This window comes from Penicillium subrubescens, assembly GCF_028828155.1.
Source record: "Penicillium subrubescens strain IBT 31985 chromosome Unknown utg000009l_segment0_segment0, whole genome shotgun sequence".
Lineage (NCBI taxonomy): Eukaryota > Fungi > Ascomycota > Eurotiomycetes > Eurotiales > Aspergillaceae > Penicillium > Penicillium subrubescens.
In genome coordinates, this window is record NW_026643159.1 from 236,650 (window position 1) to 262,382 (window position 25,733).

At 46.9% G+C, this 25,733-nt stretch overlaps 6 protein-coding genes across 6 annotated transcripts; 3 read left to right on the plus strand and 3 right to left on the minus strand.

Annotated features, from left to right (window-relative positions):
• Window positions 1-3,969: 3,969 nt before the first annotated feature.
• N7473_011161 (DUF4112 domain-containing protein) lies at window positions 3,970-4,519 on the minus strand (the record flags this gene model as incomplete). The annotated part of the gene is made up of 3 exons (XM_057157100.1): window positions 3,970-4,019; window positions 4,089-4,243; window positions 4,335-4,519. The coding sequence occupies 3 exons, from the start codon at window positions 4,517-4,519 to the stop codon at window positions 3,970-3,972; spliced, it is 390 nt and encodes a 129-aa protein (XP_057004222.1).
• Window positions 4,520-5,976: 1,457 nt separating this feature from the next.
• Window positions 5,977-6,739, minus strand: N7473_011162 (uncharacterized protein; the record flags this gene model as incomplete). Its single annotated transcript, XM_057157101.1, has 3 exons — window positions 5,977-6,024; window positions 6,078-6,563; window positions 6,608-6,739. 3 exons carry the CDS (start codon window positions 6,737-6,739, stop codon window positions 5,977-5,979), a joined length of 666 nt encoding a protein of 221 aa, XP_057004223.1.
• Window positions 6,740-6,932: 193 nt separating this feature from the next.
• N7473_011163 (uncharacterized protein) lies at window positions 6,933-7,700 on the plus strand (the record flags this gene model as incomplete). Its single annotated transcript, XM_057157102.1, has 1 exon — window positions 6,933-7,700. One exon carries the CDS (start codon window positions 6,933-6,935, stop codon window positions 7,698-7,700), a length of 768 nt encoding a protein of 255 aa, XP_057004224.1.
• Window positions 7,701-7,880: 180 nt separating this feature from the next.
• On the minus strand, window positions 7,881-9,371 carry N7473_011164 (uncharacterized protein; the record flags this gene model as incomplete). Its single annotated transcript, XM_057157103.1, has 1 exon — window positions 7,881-9,371. One exon carries the CDS (start codon window positions 9,369-9,371, stop codon window positions 7,881-7,883), a length of 1,491 nt encoding a protein of 496 aa, XP_057004225.1.
• Window positions 9,372-13,870: 4,499 nt separating this feature from the next.
• N7473_011165 (uncharacterized protein) lies at window positions 13,871-15,349 on the plus strand. The gene is made up of 3 exons (XM_057157104.1): window positions 13,871-14,175; window positions 14,244-14,370; window positions 14,436-15,349. Exons 1-3 carry the CDS (start codon window positions 13,928-13,930, stop codon window positions 15,234-15,236), a joined length of 1,176 nt encoding a protein of 391 aa, XP_057004226.1. The 5' UTR covers window positions 13,871-13,927; the 3' UTR covers window positions 15,237-15,349.
• A 7,764-nt stretch (window positions 15,350-23,113) lies between these two features.
• On the plus strand, window positions 23,114-24,444 carry N7473_011166 (BCS1 and AAA domain-containing protein; the record flags this gene model as incomplete). The annotated part of the gene is made up of 2 exons (XM_057157105.1): window positions 23,114-23,171; window positions 23,225-24,444. The coding sequence occupies 2 exons, from the start codon at window positions 23,114-23,116 to the stop codon at window positions 24,442-24,444; spliced, it is 1,278 nt and encodes a 425-aa protein (XP_057004227.1).
• Between the last annotated feature and the right edge of the window lie 1,289 nt (window positions 24,445-25,733).

Here is a 25,733-nt window from a genome sequence, read left to right on the forward strand (position 1 = left end):
TAAAATGGCGTGGTTTAGGCAGAAGTTCCTAATCACGCAGCCAAATTTTGAGTGTTGTGTGATATGAAATCGTCCAGTCAGCGACAGGTTACTTTGATTGTCTTTCGGCTGCATTTCATGTTGGAAGCTCGCGTCGCGAAACATCATTTCCCCCGTCACTAGTATTCACCACACTCTACGGCCGAAGGGAGGTAGCAAAATAAAGCCCCAAATCCCGCCAAACGAAGGGGGGGGAGTGGGGGGGGGTCCATCTCGGTTTGGACGGCCTCTACGCGAATGAGGTGGCCGCACCGTTTAGCAATTTGCTGCGCCGTACGAGCCATATTAGCCATAGCCCAGTGGATCAGCCATAATGGATGCAGAGGATCCTGCTCTAGTGGCTCAATCAAGGAATGGAGGGTCTCTGCTAGCTAACTCACTATGTTTTGGGACTACCGCGTACGACAGAGTCATGGCGTAGCCTAGTTATCTCCACCGTCTCAGATCTGACGGTGTTGCTTTTACTAGCTAGTCAAGAGGTTATCTATCGTAGAAAATAGTGGCTCAGGCTCTGCTGCCCATGATTCTACGGGGTCAATCACAGCAAAGTATACTCGCGTAACTCGTCTTAAGGTGTGAAGAGCAAGAGGGGGTTTAGGCGATTGGGAAAAGGAGTAAGCATATCCTTGGTGGTGAGTTCGCCACTTTTGATTTATACTCATCTTCGTACGACAGATGTAGTGGCTTGAAGCGGTACGAAGCATTGGATTCGGTCCTAATGAACAGGAAGATGTTTGAAATGGGGTGGCTGACAGGGGACCATATTGAAATCACAGCTAGATAATGACTGGGGCCACAGGGTGGGGAGTTAATTCTTGAATCTGGAAAGCCGTGCGACAAGGAAGAGGATGAGAAGGAGCTTAGACGGGCTACGAGTTAGTTGATTCGTACTGCTGATCGGCAGTGGTAGCAGATGAGAAGAGGAAGAGTGGAAAAAGGGGGGGAACGGTCTTCGGTAAGAGAGGAAATATTCGTCTCCATATCAACAGTAAAGAATTGTGAATGCTAGAAAAAGCAGGAGTTAAAAATATATATGCAGGTTTTGTACTGGATTACCAGCCTTGGTAAAAGGTTGAAGCGTGCGTCTCAAGACGAAAAGCGGTGTCCTGTGATCGGACCCCCGGGGTCAGGTGAGCTAGGCAGAGAAAAGAGTTTGATTTGCGACTACTTCTCAAATTAATCGTACTCTACTGAAAATTAGGAGCTCTAGCAACCATAAGTCTGACGCAAGACAGTTCCTCAAATGGAAAAGATTGTTATAAACTATAAAAGGAAGGAACTTGACGGTTTTCTAGACCTATATTCCACTAAACATAGCCTGCAGGCGTGGATACGACGACACGGACATGGAAGCGCCCACAACTTGGGTATTCTATAAAACACCGTAATATCGCGCAACCTAAAGATGATGCAATTTATTTGTCGTTTTCTTCGTTTTCTTCACTATCAGGCGAAGGCTAATATAAATCGGGAGTTCTAAGTCGTCGGTTCATACATGCAATTTACACTAAATGATCTGGGCGTTGACAATCAAAGGAGAGTTCGGTCATAGCCCTACTCTGCTGCTTTGCATCTTTGGATAATTATAGAATTACTATTTTACTGATTTACTATGTTTACCACGATGCCGCTTGTTTTTTCGAGTGAAGTGAAACATTACTTGCCAGAGGAATGGTACAAGCACATTCTAAATAAAAGCCAAGACTACGAATCTCTTCGCGTCGTTACCCTGACTCGAGTCAAAAACCTTGACTCAGCTTGGGGCCATGAATACATACAATTCATTGTTGAGGATGAATTGTCAAATGAACGAGCGCGTGTCTATGCGGAGCGTGGAGTACCAAAGAGTAGCATCGACGCCATTGCCACGGGAGTCACTCCCATCACTTTTGGCCGTGAGTCGGTGGATGGAGTGACAATTGGCTTTGATGAAAAGGGCGAAAAAGGCCGATGGAACGGTCCTCATGACCTTCCTCTCCCTTTAGAGTCTTACATTTACACCGCCAAGAAGCCCAGCTTCATTAGCCTCGCTGAAACCATTTCGTGGGTGAGCAAAAAAGGGGGAAGTTACAAACCGATTGGGAATAACTGCTACTGGTTTGCCTACACCGCGATGAATGATTACGGGGAAAAGAACAAAGGGACCCCTAAAACGGTCTATGCCACCATAGGCGGGAGGGGCGGTGGTGGATTGCGTGATATAATCTCGTATCATAAATTTCGGTTGCGCAAAGAGTACTATAGGGTGAGTAATGCTCTTTACTCGCTTTTGAAATTTGGCTTGCCCGACACTAATAAATTCCTCATACAGAAAGACGCGGAGAAGTTCAACAAAGAGCGCAGAGACGGGGGTCTAATGGACGCACTAACTTTGTCTCGTGGTTATATCACGTCAGTGAAAAGATTGAAATTTTAAAACAATTGATTCTGAATGTGAGGACTGTATCCGCCTATTTGGAGATTCTCACGGATGAATCTATGCTACGAGACCAAACTACGGTACGAGCTGAGTGCTTTTATTCGAGGTATATCGGCAGGTCGAATCTTATCTTAATATCGCTTAAAAGGGCCAGGGAACCGATAACAGGGAGGTGGAAATGAGATGGACTGAACAGCGTGATTGCCCAATTTTGCACAGACATAGTAAAAGAATAAGATGTGTTAGCCTTACCCATTGAAACCGAATTACCCTGGAGTTTGGTTTACTTCCATATTGTGCTGGCCTGGTCATTCCCCAGCGCAGGAATGGACATCAAAGTGCGCAAGAGAGCCGGATAAGCTGGATACTGAAAGCTATGTTGATCCATTACACCATATTTCCCCTATTCATCGTGTATTCTAATAAACCCGTCAAAGCTACCCGTGATAGCTCCCAGGAAGTCAAGATCGTTCCAATCTGGATAGTGCTCCTAGGAGCGTACATTCTCAAATCGCCGTAATCATCTGTAAGCTGCCTTGCACTAAGACAAATGTCATAATCCAAGATATAAATAGTACGTAACATTACTAGTGCGTATAAACAAATAGTAGGTAGAATGCCATGGAAGCCCTCGAGGATCTCATAGGCTTTTGATCACGACTGGACTATACATTCTCCAAATAGAAGGGCTCTGAAATCGTACGCTCTTTCGCCTTATTCAAATTTCGAAACCACGATAGTTTGTGTGCGACCTAGACCTCGAGATCAGTTAACAGAACTGATTAAGCTTATCCACCTCTCTTCATCTTCATCTTATGCCCGCTGCTTACTGTGTCGATTGTACAACTTTGGCTCGCATATTCGACTATGACTTAACTCTTCATGTCTATGAACTTCCTGAAGAAGGGATTGCCCTGAGAGTTTTTCCAACAGAGCAGATAAATACTTAGGAGAACCCCACCTACCGAGTCCGCAGCAAAAAAAGAGTGTTGATGGTACTACGTGGTCGGCTGGATATTTCGCAGGGATGTGTCGACGTGCAATACCTTGACCTAATCATAAAGCTGGATGATGTTGGAAACTTTCAACAATACCTCTTCCAGGGAATTGACTTTATGGATAATACCGATAATGTACAAAGTAAACCCCCGTCTCTGCAAGGAGGAATTCGCTCACTCTACTCTACCGTCACCGTAACCTTGATTTTCTGCTTTCAAAGGGAGGCTTCTCGAGCAACTCATACGTTCGAATTAAATCACCACATTCAAACTAGTTGGCAGTCAGAATCCTACCCTGCTTATAATTTCCGCTAAGCCCCACTGCAATGAGATGCTAGAAAATAGAGATAGTAGCCTTTCGAGCTCTGAGAATGTGAGATTGAAACTCCTACTGACCATTCAAACGTGTTGTAAACTTATATCTCAATTTTGATCTCGCTCACTATTGTTGCTCGTCGCTTGTGTCATCCTGAAGAGATAAACGGAATAATGCTTTCTCACGCTAGTTATACATCACGGGGCGGATGGAAGTTGCTGTAGAGGACTTGGTGCTCCCCCGTCTCCTTTTAGATGACGATCAACATAAGACCGAATGGCTAAAGAGTTCCTCCTGTTGCATCGGTAAAGCCTACTTAGTAAAAAGCCTGGTGGTATCAAACCAATACCGGCACTTAGGAGAATTCTGGCAACCATTCTGTTATACACAGATCGAGGGATTTCCAGACCAATGTTCTTGATCCTATAGATTAGCATTAACGCAAAAGCAGTGTTAACAATATCGCCGACCCTAGAGGAAGAATCAGTAAGGTAGAAAACAGTACGTCACCTAAGGAGAGTATGCAGAAGAAGACCAAAGCAGCATGATATAGATGACGTACACCGGAACTAGCCCAATAAAAAGGCCCCATCTATCGAAGAACTTGGCCTGGTGTTCAAGCTCCTTCAGTTGTATCCCTTTCCTTGATGTCAAGTGTGCACGGGGATCGTCCACACCTGCCCGTTGGGTTTGGCATGGGTCGTTTCTTGACAGGTTCCATGAGACTTCGACGGTCGGCGACAACATCTGATTGAGGATCTTTGCGCAGCCCCCAATGATGCTGTATGTTCTTTTTAAGTGAAATTGAGCAGATACGTAGAGAAAATCAAATATGGTTCACAGAGGGGGTCATATTTGGATTAACCTCCAGTGCGACATATTTAGCATGAGGTTCTTCATTTGTACATTTTTGAGTTCCATCATCTATCCATGTTAAAATGGGTGATAGTTTTACTCCTCGGTCAATTTATAGGCACTCCACTCACAGGGCTGTTTGTTTGACTGTGGAAAGAACTCTCTGCATGTAACGTAATGCATGACCAAAGGATCACACTAAAACACCATACTAAATAACATTTTTTGATTCGTCCATTTATCAACCACCCGCAGTTTTTTTCTCAATTGGAAATTTAGAAAATGTATTTAACTAACGTTAATCCCGCTGCAACCGCTTCCCGCTGCGCCCGCGCACACTTAAGGTACTTTGGAAACCAAACGCTCAAAAAGCGAATAATGCGAATGATATTTGCAATTAAAGCAAAATGATGTTGTTTCATACTACTGATCCAATGAGATACTCTAATTTCACCTAAAATTACGTTTAAAATTGGGTATATTTCATTGGGAGAATTGCTGCCGTCTGCTCTGAGATTTCTCTTACAGTTCGGTCAAATCTACCATGGCTCACAACCACCGACTCTTTGGAGTAATAAGAATTTATTGCCTTGATATATAGATACATCATAACAAAGTCCACGAAAAATTAGATCCTCTCCTCACGTTTTACATCTGAATGAGCTTTATATACGCTCGCTCGTGAAACCTTGGGAATACATTGTTTGCTTAATAAGGCGACATGTAAAATTACAATACCGACAGCAGTGTAACGGACCTGTCCCGTCAGAAACCAAATTCTAAATTTGACCATCATCTAGTCACGTGATTCTGTCCTTGTTGAGTCCAAAAATGACTTCAGCACTCGTCATTGGCATCATTCGGACTCCGACGGCCTTATTCACGCACCAAACATCATGGACCACCGTAAAATGGTAGCGGATACCAACCCATGACAGTGCGAGATCATTATCCATATGACACACAAGATAAGAGCCGTATTCTGCAGCCAAGTTGACAGGCGTAGTGAGTATTCTGTCACCAATCGTACAGACTCAAGGACAGGCACCGGGCAGGATTATCAAATACCCCCATTCCATGCCGGCCAACATCCAGACGCCACCCCCGTCATGCAAAACGTCGTCAGACTCACTGAGTCAAGACGTTGGGAAGAATCCGATCTGATGACTTGACGTCTTCGTCCGGGTGGCAGGGCAGGTTCTGATGCTGGTCCAAGCCAGGAGAAAGCCGGATGCCCTTTTAAACATGGCAGTCAGGGTAAAATAAAAGGGTTGAATGACGACCGGTGCTAAAACATGACTGCTATGGAGCATGGGCAATGCGTTTTCGTTTACCCTCGAGGCGCTCGATCAATAATACTTTGTATTTGGTCTAAGACCCTGCTTCTGGTCGTTATTCTGATAAACACATCGTCAGTTCATGATATTCAAAACAAAGAAAAGGGGCCTACCAAAAGCTCCCCAAAACTTCTGACGAGATTGGTTTCATATTCGCAATATGCAATCTCGAAAGGACCCATATTTTGAAAAGTTGTCGCAACATCAAAATCGGTCCAGACAACCCTCTCACCACGAACAACAAGCATGTTCTTCGGATAAATGTCACGGTGGTGCACGAAGGCATTATGGATCTCTTGTATACCCTCTACCGCAGAGCGAAAAAGACTCTGGGAATAATTCACACAATTCAGCCTTTCCGAATCTGGCAGGTACTCGAGAAGAATGGCCCTTGGTTGGTATTTATCGCCAACAAATCGTTCAAGCGGTGGTTGAAAAGCGGATGGATCCAGTCGATCGATATAGCCGTAAAATGCGGGAACAAAGCCACGGTCGCATACACCAAACTTATGGAGATTTTTATAGGCGTTTAATTCGCAGCGGAATCGATTTAAGTCTCGGCCTCTCTTCGTGTATCCTGGGTCGCCGTTATCATGGAACTGACAAGTCAGCGCTGTTCTGCGGGCGCAAAAATCGCACTTACGAGTTTCATAGCACACGTATTTCCATATAGTCCTATTTCGTATACCGTAGAGGCATCTGAGCGGTTGATCTCTCTTTTGATGTCAATATCGAACGGCTCCAAGTCCAAAATGTAACCAATTTGAGAACACATGGTCGCTGCGCAGGCCGATTTAGAATGAGAAGCGATGGATGAGGTTGAATCACACCCCTTGAATTATGTAACATCAGTCATCGATCATGTGATCTAAATATCATGTGATAGACCAACCCCGCAATTCCAGACCTCAACCATGGTTCCATTGCCATTTTCTTACGAACATGCAGATTGGATTTACAGATAAGAGATGGCAACTCAAACGCTACTGCACTACCTTTCTGTCGGTCTCCCAAGAATCCCGACCCAAGGAACTACTTCTAGTCCAAACACTACTAATCCCCAGTACGATGCGGGCGATATTGCTCAGATCGAGCCGTGGCCTGAGTTCAGCTATCCTTCCGTCATTGCCCGATACGGACAGCTATTACATTCGAAATTGATCCGCGCGGAGCCTTTCACATCTCCACCAGCCCCGATAAAAGATGAACCCACTTTTCATCTTCGCTTCGCTGATCTTGTTATGAGCCGGGTTAGGCGGGCCCTTCGAGCTGGTTTCCAAGAGCTTGCCCCCGAGCTACGAGCCCGACAGCTCTCCGCAATCACAATAGACGGAGGGGGATCTGCAAGGATCATTGATCAGTTCCGACCAGATGTCGCGTTTATTGTAGTCGACGCTAGCCTCTCCACTGGTGTCAATCGTGCCCCTGGGGATTTGAAGGTTTCGTGGAAATGGGAATCATCAATGCAGTTTTCGCAGAACTTGGCAGACCGGCGAGAATATAAGCAAGTTTTGGCACAAGTGAACTTTTATATGGACCAGCACAATGCTCGGCACGGGTTTATTCTAACCAATTCTGAGCTTGTTGCCGTCAAACGACTGGATAGAGACGGCCACCTGGCCGTCGCTAGGCCTGTCTTATGGACAAGCGGCGGGACTGGACAGCTTTCAGTATTACTAGGACTATGGTACCTTGGAATGCTAGCCGCCGAAGATAATCACTGGGCTCTGAGTTAGGGAAACAAAGAAATGAAACTAAACCCATATCGCATATACCGAAAACTGTATGGTTTAATGATCATTGGAAATACCAAAAATGCCCTGTGATCTCTTCGACCGTATGGAACACGTAGTGCGCGCACTTAATCGCAATCTAAAAATAGTCTAACTGACGAAAGCTGAAAGAAAGGCAGCCTATCAAAAGCTAATAACTGAACAGTACTCTCTAAAGCCCCAGCTTTGTATTTCATCTTCAGCTTTTCGTACATCATCGCTGCATGACCTTTTTGGTCGGCACCCACTGCTAGAATTGGTCTTGCGCTTTCCAGGCCGGGAGGCCTTTTTTGCTTCAAGGTTGCGCTTGGCCTCGATTATATCTTCATAGCTCATAACTTTAGCGTTGCCTACCTTGCGTGCTGGTTTCGAAGTTCGACTTCGTTTTTCATTGTTCTGTGCCAACAGCCGCTCGTTGTCATTACGAAGTGCACGGTCCGCGAATGCTTTCTCCGCTGCATGGGCAAGATGGTTGACGAGAAGCTTAGAATCTTCGTCCCACCCACGAGCTTCTTTCTGCATCTTACGACACAGCAATTTTAGACCGTCGGCCGTGATGGGTGTTCGTGGTGTTTGTAGCAGCTCTTTACCGTCAGAGTAACGGGCCAGTTCAACAACATTGCTTCCGGTGGGGTAACTGGCACCTGGAGGTGGCTGAATGTCCTTCAACACCCGGTTAGGGTTCCAAGGAAATAATCCACTCTTAGACCAACCGGCGTTGATGTTCCGGGGCGTCACGGCAGCATTTCGTGCCCGGCTATAGAGGGAAGTGAAATGCTCCAATCGCACAGCATTAGCTCCACCCCGATAGAAGAGCTCTACTTGTTCCCGATATGCGGTCTTCAATGCACTGAATACTCCCACATCACACGGCTGAAGCTTATGCGAAGTATGCGATGGAAGTCGACAGGGAATGATGTTATTTGCAAGACAAAACTTCAAGACCTCGAGGGACTCGTGGGCAGCAAACCCGTCGCTGATCAAAAGGCGCGGCCGGCTACCAGCACGAGCCTTGGTCTGAGGGTCAAAGACATGCTGGATCCAGTACAGGTTGATAGAGCTGTCTGTGTATCCGTTCTTTGAGCAGGCAAAATGCCATCCGGGAGTGGGGTAAGTGGTCCAGTTGCTACGATGAGTAGAGGCAGGCCAAACGACTAGGGGATTCAGAGACCTACCATCTGCAGACAGGCACTCAATGGCGGTAACCATTTTCCGTTTTACAGCAGCGCCACGGTATCTACACATCTCCTCCCGCCCTACTAACACCTTGAGCGCGCCCAAAACACTCAGAAGGACGCCTGTCTCATCCATGTTATAAACATTCTCAGCGAGGATCGCCGGATTGTCCAGCTCCGTCTTAATGACGCGAAACCAATCTTGCACCTTGTCATAAATGTTGTGGTCATGCCTCTTCCAGTCTATTGCTTTCAGTGTCCTCGATGTCAGCTCCGGGTGACGTTTGTAGAAGGCTTGTGGCCAGTTCTTTCCTGGAGGTCGAGTGTCTTCATTGGCGACTGGGATTGGCATATCTGATGGGCGTCGGCGAGCGATCTCCCACGCCAGAGCACGTAAGAATTTGACCGGGAGGGGATAACCATTTTTCGATAACCGTAGAACGTATTCCAGCAATGACATTTCTTCCTGTGGAGTGAGGTATTGCTGGTCCAAGGCTCGCTCCTTTTTAGAAATCCTACCTTGGTCACGATCCCGTAACGTGGAGATTGGAATACCGCTAGACTTCGACAGGGCGGAGTAGTTTTAAGGCTGTCCAGACTGTTCGTTGAGGGCGAGTACAGTTGCTGCTGGGTCGTTATAGTCGGTCATAGGATTTAGCGCGTGTTGTGTAACAGGAAAATGTAAAGCTTGCTCTGGAGGTGGGCAACACGACTGACCCCGAGGGGCACGTGGCCAGGAATCTCTAAAATTAGAATTCCATACATTACATGTTCAGTACGCTTTGTATGTAATGAGCTGTACAAAACAATCCTTAATAAGCAGACCATGTACCCTAAGACTTTCATGTGTGAACAAACAATAAAATTATTTCAGATGTGGACAGTGTATAGAGTATATAATTCTAGTGGATATTGATCGGAGGGATCCATTTACCGTGAATTATAAGCTTAATTTCGTAAACAATGGCTGGTTGGGGACCATGGAAGCTTAGCACAATTTGCCACAGAAACCTTGTTAGGGAAGGGAAGGTAATTTGCGATGAAATATGCCAACAGACCAACGTAATTTTGGTTGAAAGTTGAACAGTGTATACTGGATATTATTAAATCATATTTCTAGTTGAGCTTAACAGTCTGACACCAGTTGGTCGACTATGCTGGCGTTGTCTTCCAAAGTACCTCAATCTTGAGCGGGTTCGAGGGGACACGGTTGCGGTGGGACGCACGTTAGTACACTCATATATTGGAATGGCTCACATACATTTTGAGCCATTTGCACCATAATTTGGATACGTTACCATCAAAAACACGTATTATATACGTCTCCATCGGTAATTCCATTAAATTTCTTATAGTATACCAGTGTATACCAGTGAGCTAGCAGTAAGCTAGATACACTATTTAAATCATGATGCCTTTGGAATTCGTCATAAAAATATCCGATTCTTACGGTTGTTAAGATATGAAGTTGTAAATTATCGGACTTAGTATGGTGTTTTGGGGTGATCTGCTCAGTCGTGAGCTAGTTACAGTCAATATCCTAAGTCACGCTTAGGCCTTTCTCGGCTTTTAGTGCAAGTTTTCCACTAGGGGGCACTGAAAAGTGCGAAGCATAGCGGTATATCTGATAGGCGTGAAGTGCTATTGTATAGAAATAATATAGGGTTTTCTAGTACAGAATACGCAGCACTTCCCACTAAAATATTAATACAAAAAGCGTGGAGATGTACCATGACCACAACTTGCCTAATCTTTATGTATCTTCTCTACGCCTAAATATCCTCATGAACGGGACAGGGTATGGCCAGTATTACCCAGCAATGACTTTTCGCCTGTCAGATATCTGCTTATATACTCGACTAGCGGCAAGCCTTCATAAATGGTTAGCGATTTGGTAAAGATTTGCTAAGAGCTTGCCTACCGCAATACCTTTGAACGAACCGTCCTCCAATGCTTTTTGCGCTTCTCGCTGTATAATTCCTGGCAGTCGACGAAGGCCGTGTGAGGCTAGTCGTCGAAAAATGAGCGTGCATAGGGACCCTATAGATCTATCCTCGAATCGTTGATATGTACATCTGCGAAAACCAAATGATGTGTCCGAAAAGGTCAGAGGTTTTTTTGGATATATTACTAGGCGCCCGTTAAACTGACGAGAGCACCGAGGACACGTTCGGAGATAAGCTGAAGAGAGGCGGTTCCTCCCTCCTCGCCGCCTCTCACGCCTTGAAGCCCGTAAGAGAACTAATCTGGCCATAGTAGATTGAATGTTACAGCACATATCCAGGTGAACCGTGTTTTATCAGTCAACAGTTGTTTAACATCCATTTACGATCCCACCCCCCCCTTCCTTCTTCTAGTCTCCGAAATAGGCATACCTGATTTAGCATGTGTAGTGAATTTCATGATAGCGTGCTAGATTTTACTACAGATCCTATTAACGTGTGGTTTGCCAGAGTTGACCGTCATTCAATTGACGCGCCTTTGCAGTCAAATGAGACAAATCCGTCTCAATTAGAACGGCTTCCAAAAATGGAACTGACAGAGAATTAGTGGCTTTGAAGGCCTATTGAGTTCATTCACCCCGGAACATTCTAATAAAAGCCCTGCCTTAAGCCAGATTGTAGCTCCGTTGGCACAAAGCTCCGACTTTCTAGGTGGATACCCAACTAATTCCAACGCCTGCTTCGATAGAGTAATTCCGAGCTCCCCCCGGTGAGGTTGATTTACTAAAATTGGATCGACTCGCGTATGTTTAGCGAATGGGCCACTTCAGTCCGCATACAGCATGCTGCATATCATATGAATCATTATCCGACCCTGCGAACCGTTGGAGTTATAAGCTTACGATTACGTTTTCTACTCTCTTGGCAGTAATATTCTGCCACAAGAGCAGAAGCCTATTCATTAGTTCCCACGGTCGCAGCTCAGGTACATAAGAGCCACAACATCATCTTATAGAGCCCACATAAATCTGTTAAGGAATTTACATCAGAAAGCGGGTAAATCTTGGTGATAAAGTAGGACCATGATACGGATATTTAGACCATGTTGGGGCGGTCAGCTTCACTTATGCTGTCTCCTAAACAGGCGCCTACGGTACGAATTTTCGCGAGGGCCGCTGCTCTTAACTAATTCTACCTTCTCAAGAGTGTCACACGCATATTTTAGGATTCAGTTATGAACACCTAAACTGCGTGCAAGCTCTAATTTTGATTTAAAAATGGAGTCGAAAGGAGTCATGAGGTGCTTATAGCATTTGAGTAATATATTCGCGATTCAACGGAGTTTTGAGAGCCGAAGTGTCGGTATCGCAACCCGGCTGACTAGAGTTACATATCGATTACCGTATAGTTAAGGATGTGATGAAACAGCCTAGTCCAAACCGATCTAGGAAGCCTTACAGCGTACCGTACCGAGCTACTCAAGGTCATGTGGAAGTCTCCATAAATATGGCACACCACCTGCCTCATGCTGTCTCCGAGGAAAACGAAACTATTTTCCTGCCCGTCAATATCGCACAACTTTCCCCTAGCTTGTCGAAACCCCTACTACCAACACCATCTGAAGTAGAGAGGAATCCATTCTAGCCCTAAAATTTAAGAGCCTTGGAAATGCCGCCATCAGGAGACACGCACATCTACGAGCATTTTTTATACCTCTCTCAGCCCGGTCAAATTTTCAAGATTTCCAATCTCCCCAATACATGTACACCTTACTGCCTCGGTAGGATACCTAGTCAGATATTCTCTGACACCTGCCTGGAAAAAACGCAAGCTCAAGAGCTTTTGATGAAAATACCTCTGGATAAGAAGCTGCAAAAGAACATTCAGTGTTGCCCTGTATGACGACTCCAAGATTTTCATTATAAAATCGAGCTAAGAATAGAATTGCTTCCATGTGATTTACAGTGGGATTATAATAAGCCCGTGGACGAGAAGTACCGAGAGCAAGCTGGATCCGTGAATGAACCTCGCGTCAGATACGCACGAACATTGATCTCAATTCCATATCTTGGAGAAAAATTTGACAATTGGCTGATAGGAATCTGATACCCTACCACCTGATTCAAATATCGAACACTGGTCACGGTCTTATCAACTGGCCAGTGCATTGCCAATGCTCGTACAATGTTCATTGGGCGTCGAGGCTGCCTGTATCAAGGGACTCGATGCGATATCCTTGAATTATGATCCTTCAGTACAGGACGCTCGAAATTAGGTCCAACAGTATTTTAGCAAAAAATTATGCGTGTTGTTCTGGGGCTTTTAGTACGTTGATTTGGTCCCATGAACCAGCTCAACTCTAAGGCATTTTGTCTAAATACATTATTTGGGATTTGCCTTGCAGAAATTAACAATATCTATAATTACCAAGCCTCTTTCAACTCACAAAAAAATGCCTTTGCCGACCCGGGAGCACATCCTAAAGTCCGTGAGACCTAGGGCTATCCTGTGGCCCCTAAACACGATCATTGTATTGAGAGCTTTTTCTTGGGGTATGAGCAGTCTGGGATAATTGGAACATATGATTATAAAGGACTCGGTGTATAAGCATTGTCAAATGCCTTACAAAAGAAGTGAGATGAAGGGTTTTAGGGAACATGGATATTCGTTGTGCGTGAGGCGTTGCCCTGAAACGAACGTAGTGAGAGAAAGGCTTACCTTCATGGGCAGGGAGTACCCGTGTCCAAAAACCTTTCGTTATGATTGTTGATATTAGCCAAAATCTTGTTTTTCATTCGTCGCTTTTTTTTTGCCCTTTTTTTCATTCGTTCCCTCTCTTTCCACGCTCTCTTCTCATTGCTCTCCTGCAAGTATCAGACTGTGAGTGCTCATATGCCGCCGCCTATTCGCTATTCTGTGCTTGCATGCTTTTGCTACGCACTTCTATAAAGTCTCCTTCTGATTGGACTTACCACCCGTGTAACATTCGTGTTCCACTACACATATCAATCTAATGGACAGCTGGAGGAAAGCGGGGTTAGGCAGCAATGCGTCAAAATTTTATTCTCTAAATATGGAGCAACATCTGCGGTCTCCAGAACAAACCCCTTATTTTGGCTCACCCATCCGTGTTCAAGGTCTGCCAGCTTCGATTACATTTTCGCTTCTTCCATTACGCTTCCCAATGAAAAAGAAAAAGAGCAGGCCTTTGTCCTCCTCTAAGTTGGAGTATAGAGAGTCTTGCCCTGAGGAATCCAACCCTCCATCCCTGGAGGCACAAACTACGGAGGACCAAGAGACCATTCTCGGGCTCATTGCGAGGTGAGAAATAGCTAGCTCATCTACTCCGACTTCAGTACAAATAAGGCCAGATCTTTAACATAGCATAGCTTGCATCTCAATTCTGACTACAGCGATTTGGCCATTATTTGCAAGGACAAGATTCTCTCGGCCCATAGGCTTGTTGTTTGCCCTAGATCAAAATACTTTCAAAATGCTTGTTACGGCGGGTTCAAGGTATTTTAAGGTCTATCTGTTACCATCCACTGAACCTAAGACTGAGACTCGGTGATGACTTGCAGGAAGCCGAACATCCGATTTGTCTGAACGAAAAAGATCCGGTCCTTATTGAAAAAGTGCTGGAATTCCTATATACAGGAAATTACAGCGCTCCCCGGCCTACACATACCTTGGATATTACACAGGCCGATCCTGGATACGTACCTGAGATGGATAGGCCGCCCGCAGAGGAACTATCGCCGGGGCCCCAACCAGAAAATGATGTCATTGATGAAGTTGAGGTCCTTTCAGACGAGCACTTGAATGGAACAGTTATGAGAAGCCCAGGGAACGCGCCAGAGACACTTGCGCATGGCCCACGGACGAATGGGAACTCAGCTCCAATTGATAAAGTCCCACCAAAATATGGAATCGAGGAAGGGGATAATGGGGACATTACAGACCCTCCGGTCGATTCGTTACTTGACTGTCATCCATGTTACTTCCACGTGCGCATGTATGGTGAAGCAGACTACTTTATGATCGACGACCTGAAAAGCAAAGCAGAGGTACATTTCTGCGCATCATTCATGAGTTCCCCTGAAAGGGAGTCCTTTGCAGAGACCATCGAGGAATTGTATTCGACACGAGCCAATTACCACGAGCTGAGGCAAGTGGCGATCGAAATGATAGTTGGTAATCTGCCGAATCTGCGAAACGGACACACGTCGATAATTACTTCAGAACTGATGAAGTCAATTCCCGATTTCACATACGATTTGTTTCAAGCCACCCTAGATAAGTATGTGCGAGAGCCGTCCGAAATAGAACGAAATGATTCTCAAGTGAAGTTTGATTACTGGAGTCCCTCAAACAAGTACTAGTTTGCCTTTTGGGTTTTGTGATATACTGTGTTATATATTTTTCCTATCCCAAATCGACAAGATAATCAGGTTTCATGTCAATAAATCCACATTGTTTCACCTGGACTTTCACATCTTTGCAGGGCTTACATCGTGCGTCAGCGCGCGTCACCAGTACCTTCGTGCGCAGGGAATACCTTTGTTAGAAGAAACCTTATCTAGTTATAATTTTTGCATTAGTCAAACTCTTGTTCTCATTCCTCGCTCTTCGCCTGCCTTGGTTCTCATTCACTCTCTGTTATTTTCATGCTCTCTTCTCAATGCTCTTCTGCATCGATTGCGCTTTGTCAAATTACATAAAAGATCGAACTCATGTTGAGAGATGCCAATGCCTAGGGCATGCTGGTGGCTCTCGCTTTCAATCCTGATAACTTTGAACTCCGAATTCTTCTCTTTAACGTGTTCGGGGTCATGCGTAGTTGAATTCATCAGCTAGGTAATCAAGGTGGCATTAAAAAGGATAAAGTAGGGCAACATGTAAATTACAAACCTGAATATTGAGCTGTCTTTGGGATGCCTGCCTGTCGTGAGATAACAATATCTTTCATGGAGAAGGTATTGTTCTTCAGAAGACCCGTTCGTTCTTGATTCGCAACTGGCAGAGCATTGGAGATTGTTACCCCGTGATAGCTGGGGGGATTTGCTACTTCAGAGCGCTCCTTCGGAGCGCCCACGGGATGAGTAATAAGGACCGCCATCCCGATGAGGATGTTAAGGGAGGAGTTGAGTGGTGTAGAACGAGAGGATGGCAGTAGAACGTAAGCTACCATCATGGGATCTGATGATTGCTTAGCGCCAAAGTACGTTCTCCCCCCCCTCTTTATTTAATCAAACGACGTGGCATTGGTCGTCTTTGATGTGAGGGCCTGTCAATCAGGTAGAAGAAACCAAGTCAGATTACTTCAGAGACTGTTTCTTGAGGTGGTCGATACCTCATGGCTCAATTTATGTACAGTCTCTTCTCCAGAACAGCAAGGACGGATAAACGTCAGAATGAGAGATGACCAACTGACGAGGTCACGCATGTAGAGTTCCCTCTGGTGAAGCCTATCGGAAGGCTGACGATCCGCTGCCTGGCGTCCCGACAGGACCCTGAGGCCATCACACAGCCTTAGGCATCAACATGGGAATGTCATAACACAAAAACCGCAGCCGTACATAAAAATGAAGAAATCTAAAAACACGAATCAGGAGTAGATCAGATATATGCATTTCAGCTCGAAGTTAAGTTCCTTCCTCTCGGAGATTGGCTTCGCTTATTGCTTCTTTTTTGGTACCATTCTATCAAGACAGTCACTGCTATCTTTGTAGTTCTATTTTTATTCCTCGTATCGACCCCCTATGAGTGACTGTGGTTTTTAGACCGCCTGGTTTGGTTTTTAAACCACTAGGGTCTTATGACTGTGGTTTTTAAACCACCGTGGTCTAAATACTCCCTGGGCTGGTTTTTAAACTACTAGGGTCTTATTACTGTGGTTTTTAAACCACCGTGGTCTAAATACCTCCTGATCTGGTTTTTGAACCACTAGGGTCTTATCACCGTGATTTTTAAACATTTTTTAAAAATATAAAGCGTGGGTATATGCTGCTTCAAAAAGACCTGATGTTCATGTCTATCTGTAACCCGAGATCTGCTTTAGGATTGCGAATATCACTTTATCACTTTATCATTAACAATAAGCTCACCCTCATACTAGCCGCGTTTTGTAATATGCTCAAATTTTCAAGTATTTTGGCACCAGATGTCCATCTGTGCAGCTGCTCCTACGTTATCCGGTCATCTTGGAAAATCTATGCATCAACTTTCGGAAGTTAGCGTGAAAGTCAAAGGATCAAACAGATTCATGCTAAAGTCTCTTGTCTTCGACACTGTTAGAATCGCAAGAAACATCCTTTAGCCGTAAGTCTGGCTTGTGAGGTTAGTAAAATTTGTCGCTAGCTTGCTTGTAGCTACCGTTTCAGCTTGTTTATATTTCAGCTTGTTTATAACCCTCGGTCTCGCGCTCTGGTTAGGATGTTCCGGCTTACCCCATCTATCCCAGATATCCCTCCTCGCATACGGGCTTACGTCAGACAGGTTGATAAAGATGTCAATACAAAATAATATATTTCAATCTTTACGTACAACAAACAAAGCCTCTGAATGAAGTCCTAGAAATTCGAAAGTGCACACATACCAACCCATGATTCGTAATTAGACATTCATATCGAATAAAGATCCGTGTCAAGATCAAAGCCGGCTTGAATTCGACCGCAGGCCTGATTTCTATTCCATAAGCCGGATTGGTGCGCTCCAAACTACGTCTCCTGATAGATAAAGCTCTCTATTTTATAAACCTCGATCCAGCCGTCGGCAGGTACTGCTGCGCCCGACAATCGAAGAGGACAAGGTGGACTGCCTGCGATGGTGCATTGCCTTTCCTTACGCCAGACTCTCTAGTAAGTGTACTGTGTGAACCCGGCATAGGTGGCCACTCTTCAACTGGAAGCGGGTGGCCAGGCTGATACTTGCCTTTGGGCTCTCAGAGGCACGTGACAACGGACAAAATGTAAGACCAAGGCCCACTGGGCCTGTATTATCTGGAACTTTGGGCTAATTTTGGAATGATCAAGCCAGGCAAGTCAATTTTTGGTTGCGCGGATTCTGAGGAAGGCAAAGCGGGGATCACGAACAGCATATAAAACGTGTTGTGATACCAGGCATTTGCTGCTCAGGAATGAAGCCGCAACATCGGAAATAATTCCAGCTCTATGTATAGGAAGAACCAAGTTGATTGGAAATCAACTTGGACTTCATGTTGTATATATAGCCTCATGTATTCTCTCAAGAAGAACAATCAACAAGCTTCCTTTTGCAAGTCAACAGGTTATGAGCCCGAGTGCAGTCACTCGGGTGCCGTCTCTACTCACACCGAGACCCATTTATCTCTTTGATTTGTGATTATATATTACCCCGCTTTCTCAAACATCATGTCGGCTCTTGCCCAGGACTCTCCTGACCGATCCGTCATGGCCATTGAGCCTCTGACAGGAAGCGATAACTTCGCAACCTGGAAACGTCTCATGACCTCCTACCTGAAAGCAAGGCAGGTCTGGGACGTCGTGTCGGGCGATCTCCAGCGTCCTGATTGCCAGTTCAAATATGCCAAGCCAATCACGGCGGACATCAGTCCGCTTGTGGAGCCCCACCTCAATGGAGCCGTGAGGCAGCGAGCAATTGAAACCCGCCTCGAAGTGGAGGTCCAAGCTTTCGAGCGCCATAAGGAATGGTCGCGACGTGAAGCCGATGCCTACCACATCATCTTGCGATATCTGTCACCTAATGTTAGCATCCATGTCGCGGGGCTGGAGACGTCCCGCGACCTGTGGAATGAACTCGAAGAACGGTACCGGCGCATGGAACTCGCCACGTTTTGCGAGCTGTTCGCCCAGCTTCGTGAAACGACAGGCGATAGTTGCGCCAGCGCGCGTGAATTTGTCGACCGCGTACGACTGTTGGTTCATCGATTGAACACCATCGCACCAGGATCCATTGGCGATCGTGCCCACATTGCGATCTTGTTGACGCAGATCGGACCGGAGTACATCCTGATTGTGGATGCTATCCAGAATGACAAGGATCTAGTCGATCCGACCACGGTCGGAAACCGTCTGGCTAATGCCGAACAGACGGTGCGGGGGAAGAACTCTCCCACACCACCACAAAGGGGGCCGGGAGCATCGATCAATACGATCCAAACCAACACACGAAAGTGCTCCCATTGCAAGAAGCGAGGCCATGTGCCCGCGAAGTGTTGGAAGAAACACCCTGAATTGCGTCCGCAGAAGGACCATGCCGACAAAGCAGAACGAAGTGCTTCCGGCTCACCAACATCATCAAGCCAGGTGGAAGAACGGCAGGGCCCGCCGACTTCCAAGAGACCGAGGATCAATATCGTGAGGGCGGGGGTGACGACCCTTTATACCCACGCGCCGCAACCCCGGTGGATCCTGGACTCCGCCGCCACTAGCCATATCTGCTGGGACCGAAGCTGCTTTAGTAGCCTGCGGCCCCACCATGAGATGCTGGACACAGCGGGCGATCCAGTGGAAGCCGAAGGGATTGGTACGGTGAAGCTCACGCTCCCGGGGAAGTTCAACCACCCCCTGGTGTTAAAGAATGTTTACTTCGCGCCACGCATCGGGATGAACCTGATCAGCGTGCCGAAGCTATTACGAGACCGCTACTCAGTGGTGGCGCACCCACAGAACGTCTTTGTGCAACGCCGAGGACGAACGGTGGGGACCGCCTACCATGCGGAGGAGGATCTGTTGATCCTGCGGTGCTATGTGAGCCAAAGATCCCGAGAACGAGTCCAACTGGCGAGGACGCCGACGGACCGTGTCCATGCAGATTCCCTGGAACCACAGGCGGTGGACATGGACGTCGACGACCCTCTGGAGTTAAGTGGTACGCAAGGCACGGCGACCACCTCTGAACTCGGTGGTGAAGCTCGGATACTCGAAGAAGATGCGAACACAGGAGTGGACCAGGCCACCGAAGCGCTGTGGCACGCTCGGATGGGACATCTGAATCGGGGAGACTTAAGGGTGGTCCTCCGTCAGACCGGCACTCCGTACCGACAGCTGACCCGGGCAGAACTGCTGGCAACGCCGCAGTGCCCGGCGTGCATGTCGGGTAAGCAGCATCAGAAGAGGAACTCCCGTGCAAGACGGCCACGTCTGCACTCGACAAGAATATTTGAAATGATCCATTCGGACATTATGGAAATGCCAGTCGCCAAAGATGGCTCCAGGTACGTCATCACCTTCACTGACGATTATTCTCGTGGCTCGTGGGCATATGCTATGAGATGGAAGCATGAAGCGCTGTCTAAGTTCCGACAATTCGAGGCCTGGGTGCACCGACAGTTCGGCGCCCGGATCAAAAGATTCCTTACCGACAACGGAAGAGAATACTTGCCTATCGGAACACACCTCGAGTCCCAGGGAGTTGAGTTTGATACCTCGCCGCCGTATTGCAAAGGGCAGAACGGACTGGCTGAGCGCACGAATCGCACTATCCGGGAGCGGATCAACACGCTCCTGTCCGATGCGAAACTTCCTCCTTCCTGGTGGCCCGAGATCCTGGAAACGGTAGTCTATCTGAAGCTGCGCGCACCAGCATCAATCCTACAGAAAAAGACACCGTATGAAGTCATATACGGGAAGCCGCCTAAGCTCTTGCATCTTCGACGGATCGGCTCCCGAGCATGGGTATTAATCCCAAAAGAGCATCGAGCTAAACTCGGACCAAGATCGTCTGAATGCCGACTGCTCGGTTATTGCGAACCCAATCAGTACAAGCTTTACGAAGTACACTCTGGAAAGACAGTCTTTTCCCGTGATGTCGAGTTCGATGAAAGGACCCCTGTGGCGCCGCTCATCGAGGGGGAAACAGGCAACGACCTCCCGGATAACGCTCCTCCGTCACCTGTCTATCCTGAACCAATGGCGCCTTCATCTAACGCACCACTTACGCCGCCTCCGTCCTATCCGTCGCCTGATGATCTAGAGAACGTGCCTTGTGAACCAGTTGATAACATGCCTTCTGAACCAGTTGATATTCCTTCACCCGTCAACCCGGTCCCTGGCGAAACACAAGCCACACAGGACCTAGGCTACTCCTTGTATGGCCGAAGACGAAGACCTTCCAGGCGTCTCTTGGAGTCTCTAGGCAAAGTTTATGCAACAGGGACATTAAATGCAACTGTCATAAAAGACATGGATCCCTTGACCTTCTACGAAGCCGTGTCAGGACCCAACCAGCTGGAATGGTGGGCCGCGATCCAGAAAGAATACGCTTCGCTTCTCGAGCATGGCACATGGGAGAAGGTTCCACGGAATGAAGTTCCCTCCAGGGATCGGATCATTGGCTGCAAGTGGGTATTCAAGACGAAGGCTAATGGAATTCGGAAAGCGCGACTGGTGATCAAAGGCTACCGACAGAAATATGGCATCGACTATCACGAAACCTTCGCGGCCGTGTCCCGAATGGATTCGGTCCGCAGCATCGTTGCAAGTGCCGTGCTGCGTGGATGGAAACTCCACCAATTCGATGCCGTCACTGCCTTTCTCCACGGTGATGTCGATTCGTCTATCTATATGGAGCTTCCAGAGGGCTTTGAGGAAGACGGATACGTCTGTCGACTTCGACGCTCCTTGTACGGACTGAAGCAGGCACCACGGATTTGGTACCAATGCGTCCAGCGTGTTCTGGTGGCTCACGGCTTTACCATGGCCCAGTCCGACAATTGTGTCTTCTATAAGCCAAACTGTGTCGTCTGCGTCTACGTCGATGACTTTCTGGTTGCAGCATCGAACGACGCCGAGATCCAGCAACTTCAAATGGCCCTGGAATCGGAGTTCAAGCTAAACGATCTGGGAACCCCCCGTTCATTCCTAGGAATCCAATTTGACTTCCACGCAGATGGATCTATTTCCATTCACCAACATCAATACATCCAAAAGGTGCTTTCCGACTTTTGCATGGAGACCTGCCAGCCGAAATCCACACCGATGGCACCAAAGACTCTCCTGAATTACGTTCCCGAAGAAAGCGACCTGGATGAAGATGCGAAGGCTCGGTTCGGGACAGCAATCGGGTCACTAATGTATCTTATGGTCGGTACGCGCCCTGACATCGCGTTTGCGCTTGGGATGTTGAGTCGCTTCACATCCCGACCGCAGTCGCATCATCAGGCCGCATTGCAGAGACTGCTACGCTATGTCAAGGCGACGCAATTCTATTGCATCACATACCGCAGCGGGCAGTTGATCGGATATACAGATGCCGATTTTGGTGGCTCTGTTGTTACCGATGGTGCATACTCCACGTCCGGCTATGTGTTCAAACTTGCAGGAGCACCAGTTTCCTGGTCGTCCAAAAGACAGGGGGAAGTGGCGACGTCCACGACTCACGCCGAGTACATTGGCCAATATAACGCCATTCTTCACCTACAATGGCTCCGCACATTTCTAGCGGAAACCCACCTGTTTCGATCACCGGTGACCAACATCATGGCTGACAATCAATCTGCCATTGCTCTCTCCCGCAATCCTGAGTTTCACAAACGGACGAAGCATTTCAACGTGAAATTCCACTACCAGCGAGCCGTTCTGAACAAAGGGGAGATCTGTCTCGAATACGTTCCAACTGAGGAACAGGCAGCTGATGGACTGACCAAGCCTCTGGGACCCTCTCCATTCACCAAGTTTTGCAATCTCTTAGGAATTGGCACTGAAGTACACATGAAGGAGGAAAATGTGTAACGGCGATGGCGCTCTTTCCACTATTTCTTCTCTTTGAGGTTTTGAGTGGTTTTACCGAGGCCAGACCGATGTGCATGCATTCAGTATCGCCTCGCAGCAAGGCGATCCTGAGGGGGAATGTTGTGATACCAGGCATTTGCTGCTCAGGAATGAAGCCGCAACATCGGAAATAATTCCAGCTCTATGTATAGGAAGAACCAAGTTGATTGGAAATCAACTTGGACTTCATGTTGTATATATAGCCTCATGTATTCTCTCAAGAAGAACAATCAACAAGCTTCCTTTTGCAAGTCAACAAAACGCACCGCCTTAGTTGCAAGAGTAGATGTTGAGCGCGATCGATAGTGCACCTGAATTGGCTGATCATGCGCATACGAAGAACAAAACATTTCCTTCTTGACCAGTACGCCCTAAAACGCATCCTGGGTCTCATTCATTCGAGGCTAATAAAAACAATTGGAGCAACATATGTGCTTTTCAAACGAAGGCAAGGCTCTGTCTCCTTCCTGCTGTATTTCATCGCTCTGATGGTCACCGCGAAGCCATATTTGGCCGGGCTAGCTAGTTTATTTCGGAACTATCTTAGTGAGCTCCCCCACTGGCACCAGCTAACTTCCATCCATACTTACCGCCAACAGCGTCCACTGTCCACATTCAGTCCTCAAATGAAATGCACGACATGCTTACATCGTGGATTTCTTCCCGTGGGTTGGAGAGCACGGCAAGGTCCTTCCTGGCTAAAGTGGATACCGCACCGGGGGCTACGATGAACGACACAGATAAAAAGCTGCTGAAACTGTTGCCTCACCAGGGGTCGTTTTATTTTTGGTATAAGGGCCAATTGCTATTCTACGAGGCTAGGCAGGAAGACTACCGCTACTTCGATCAGGAGAAGATCACATTAACTTCACTGGGGCGGTCATCCTACATCCTGAAGGATTTTCTCCAGGAATGTCGTTCCGAGTATCTGAATAAAATCAGAGATAAGATCACCATATTCGGTCATCGTGGCGTTCAGTGGAAACGGGATCGGGTCAAAGAGGCTCGGCCCTTGTCAACCGTGATTCTCCGCGAGAGTGAAAAGGCACCCCTGGTAGCAGATATGAAAGACTTCCTCAATGCACGAACCAGAAGATGGTATGCACAACGGTCCATCCCGTATCGGCGAGGCTACTTACTGCATGGGCCCCCCGGCACGGGCAAGTCTAGTTTTAGTCTCTCCGTAGCGGGGGAACTGGGCTTGGACATTTATACTGTAAGTATTCCCGCCGTGGACGACCAGTCGCTCAAATCTCTATTTCAAGAACTTCCAGCGAATTGTGTCGTCTTACTCGAGGACATCGATGCCGTAGACTCGGCACATTCTCGAGATTCAATGGCTGCTACGCCTGCTTCCGGGCAGGAGTTGTCGACAGTGACAAAGGGAGTGAGTCTCTCTGGGCTTTTGAACGTCCTTGATGGCGTGGCCTCTCAGGAGGATCGAATTTTAATCATGACCACGAATCATGTCAATGCATTAGACGCAGCACTCATTCGGCCAGGACGTGTCGATAGAACGGTCCGGTTCCAGCTCGTCGACCAGGACGTTGCCATGCAGATCTTTCATTACATGTTTGCCCAGCAAGGGGATGCGTCAAATCAAGACCCTCACAGTCAGCCTAGACTAGGCGTTGAAAGTCAGGCCAGGGAGTTTGCTCGGAAGATTCCGGAAGGAAGGTACAGCCCAGCTCAGGTGATGTCCTATCTGCTCCAACATAGAAACGAACCAGATGTCGCACTAAGCAATCTCGAAAGATGGGTGGAGAGTACCAATGGACCAATAGCCCCCGTCCAGAGACGCTCAGTATCAGCACCGTAGCCTTGGGCAAAAGTCCAGCGTAAACTGGGATAAGATGATAGCATGTCATATAGTCAAATCTCAGACTAGGTCTAATACTGATTGTTCTCTAATAATGGTAGATTAGAGACTATCTTTCCTCAATGGAATAATTCATATAAATTAGTATATGGGCAACTAGAGCCTGGTGCCTAGAGCCAGTCGTCGAAGCCGAGCGGATAACACATCAAGAAAAGCTAACAGTTGTTATCTGGGTAAGCTCAAGGTTCATAACATAGCGCTGTACAATCTGTGAGGGTATGGAAGAAAGGGCAGCGATTCCAGGGCCGAGTTCGGACACTCGATCTTCTCAAAATAGAAATCAAAGTGCAGTGTTGTTATTTCTACCATTAAAGAGAACTTAGCACCAGGAGTGTGGCTAAAAATTGGTCTTGTAACAAAATCTAGCGGATAAGTATCTAGGCAACGAATGCCCTCAGTAAGGATAATATGCGATTGACTCATTTCCAGTTTTCAAGTCTTAGGATGGGTCCGATATCGATCGAGTCTATTAGGCACCAATAACATCCAGCTCCAGCCGCCTGTTCTTGCCTCTCACGACATGCAGAAGCGCAAGTAAAGCCATGACATGGCCCAAAATAATGACCAGTATTGTGCTTCGCTCTGGACATGCCAACTGAACACTTTGAAACGGGCCTGGTGGACCAAGAATGGTCGAACGAACAACAGAGTGCTCATTCCATACTAAAACTTGATAGAGATTGTATGGTTTCCAGGGTTGGCTTTCTAGGTTCGGTTCATGTCCGTACTGCTCCGTAGCCCATTGCTCGTAATCTTTTTGTGACTGGCGACCTAAATCCTCTTGAGCATGTACAGGAGACATCGATGACTATTTGGCTGATCAGTTTGCATGTAACTTAGGCATTCTGTTCTGGGTATTTCTGTACCTACAGCGCGCTTGTAATGTGTTTGAAAGGTAGAGAAGGTTGCTGAGAGGAGCTGCCTAGCAAATTAAGGCGCCTTTCTGTGAGATTGTACACTCGATGGTAATTTAGTATGCCTCTCCGAGAGGAGCCTACGGAATTCTTTTGTCCAATCAAGTACGTCAAATTTCGTACAGAATTCTGTTCCTACTATGTAAAATTAGACCTTTATATCAAAGCGGATTTCCATGCTTAAGAAGCTCACCTGTACCGGGTGGGGTGTCGGCTGCAGGAATGGTAATATCATGTTTAAATTACTTCGTTCTTTTGTGACAATTCAGGTGGGGCAGCTAGCACCCTTGCCTCATTTTTTAAGCTAGCCAGCAA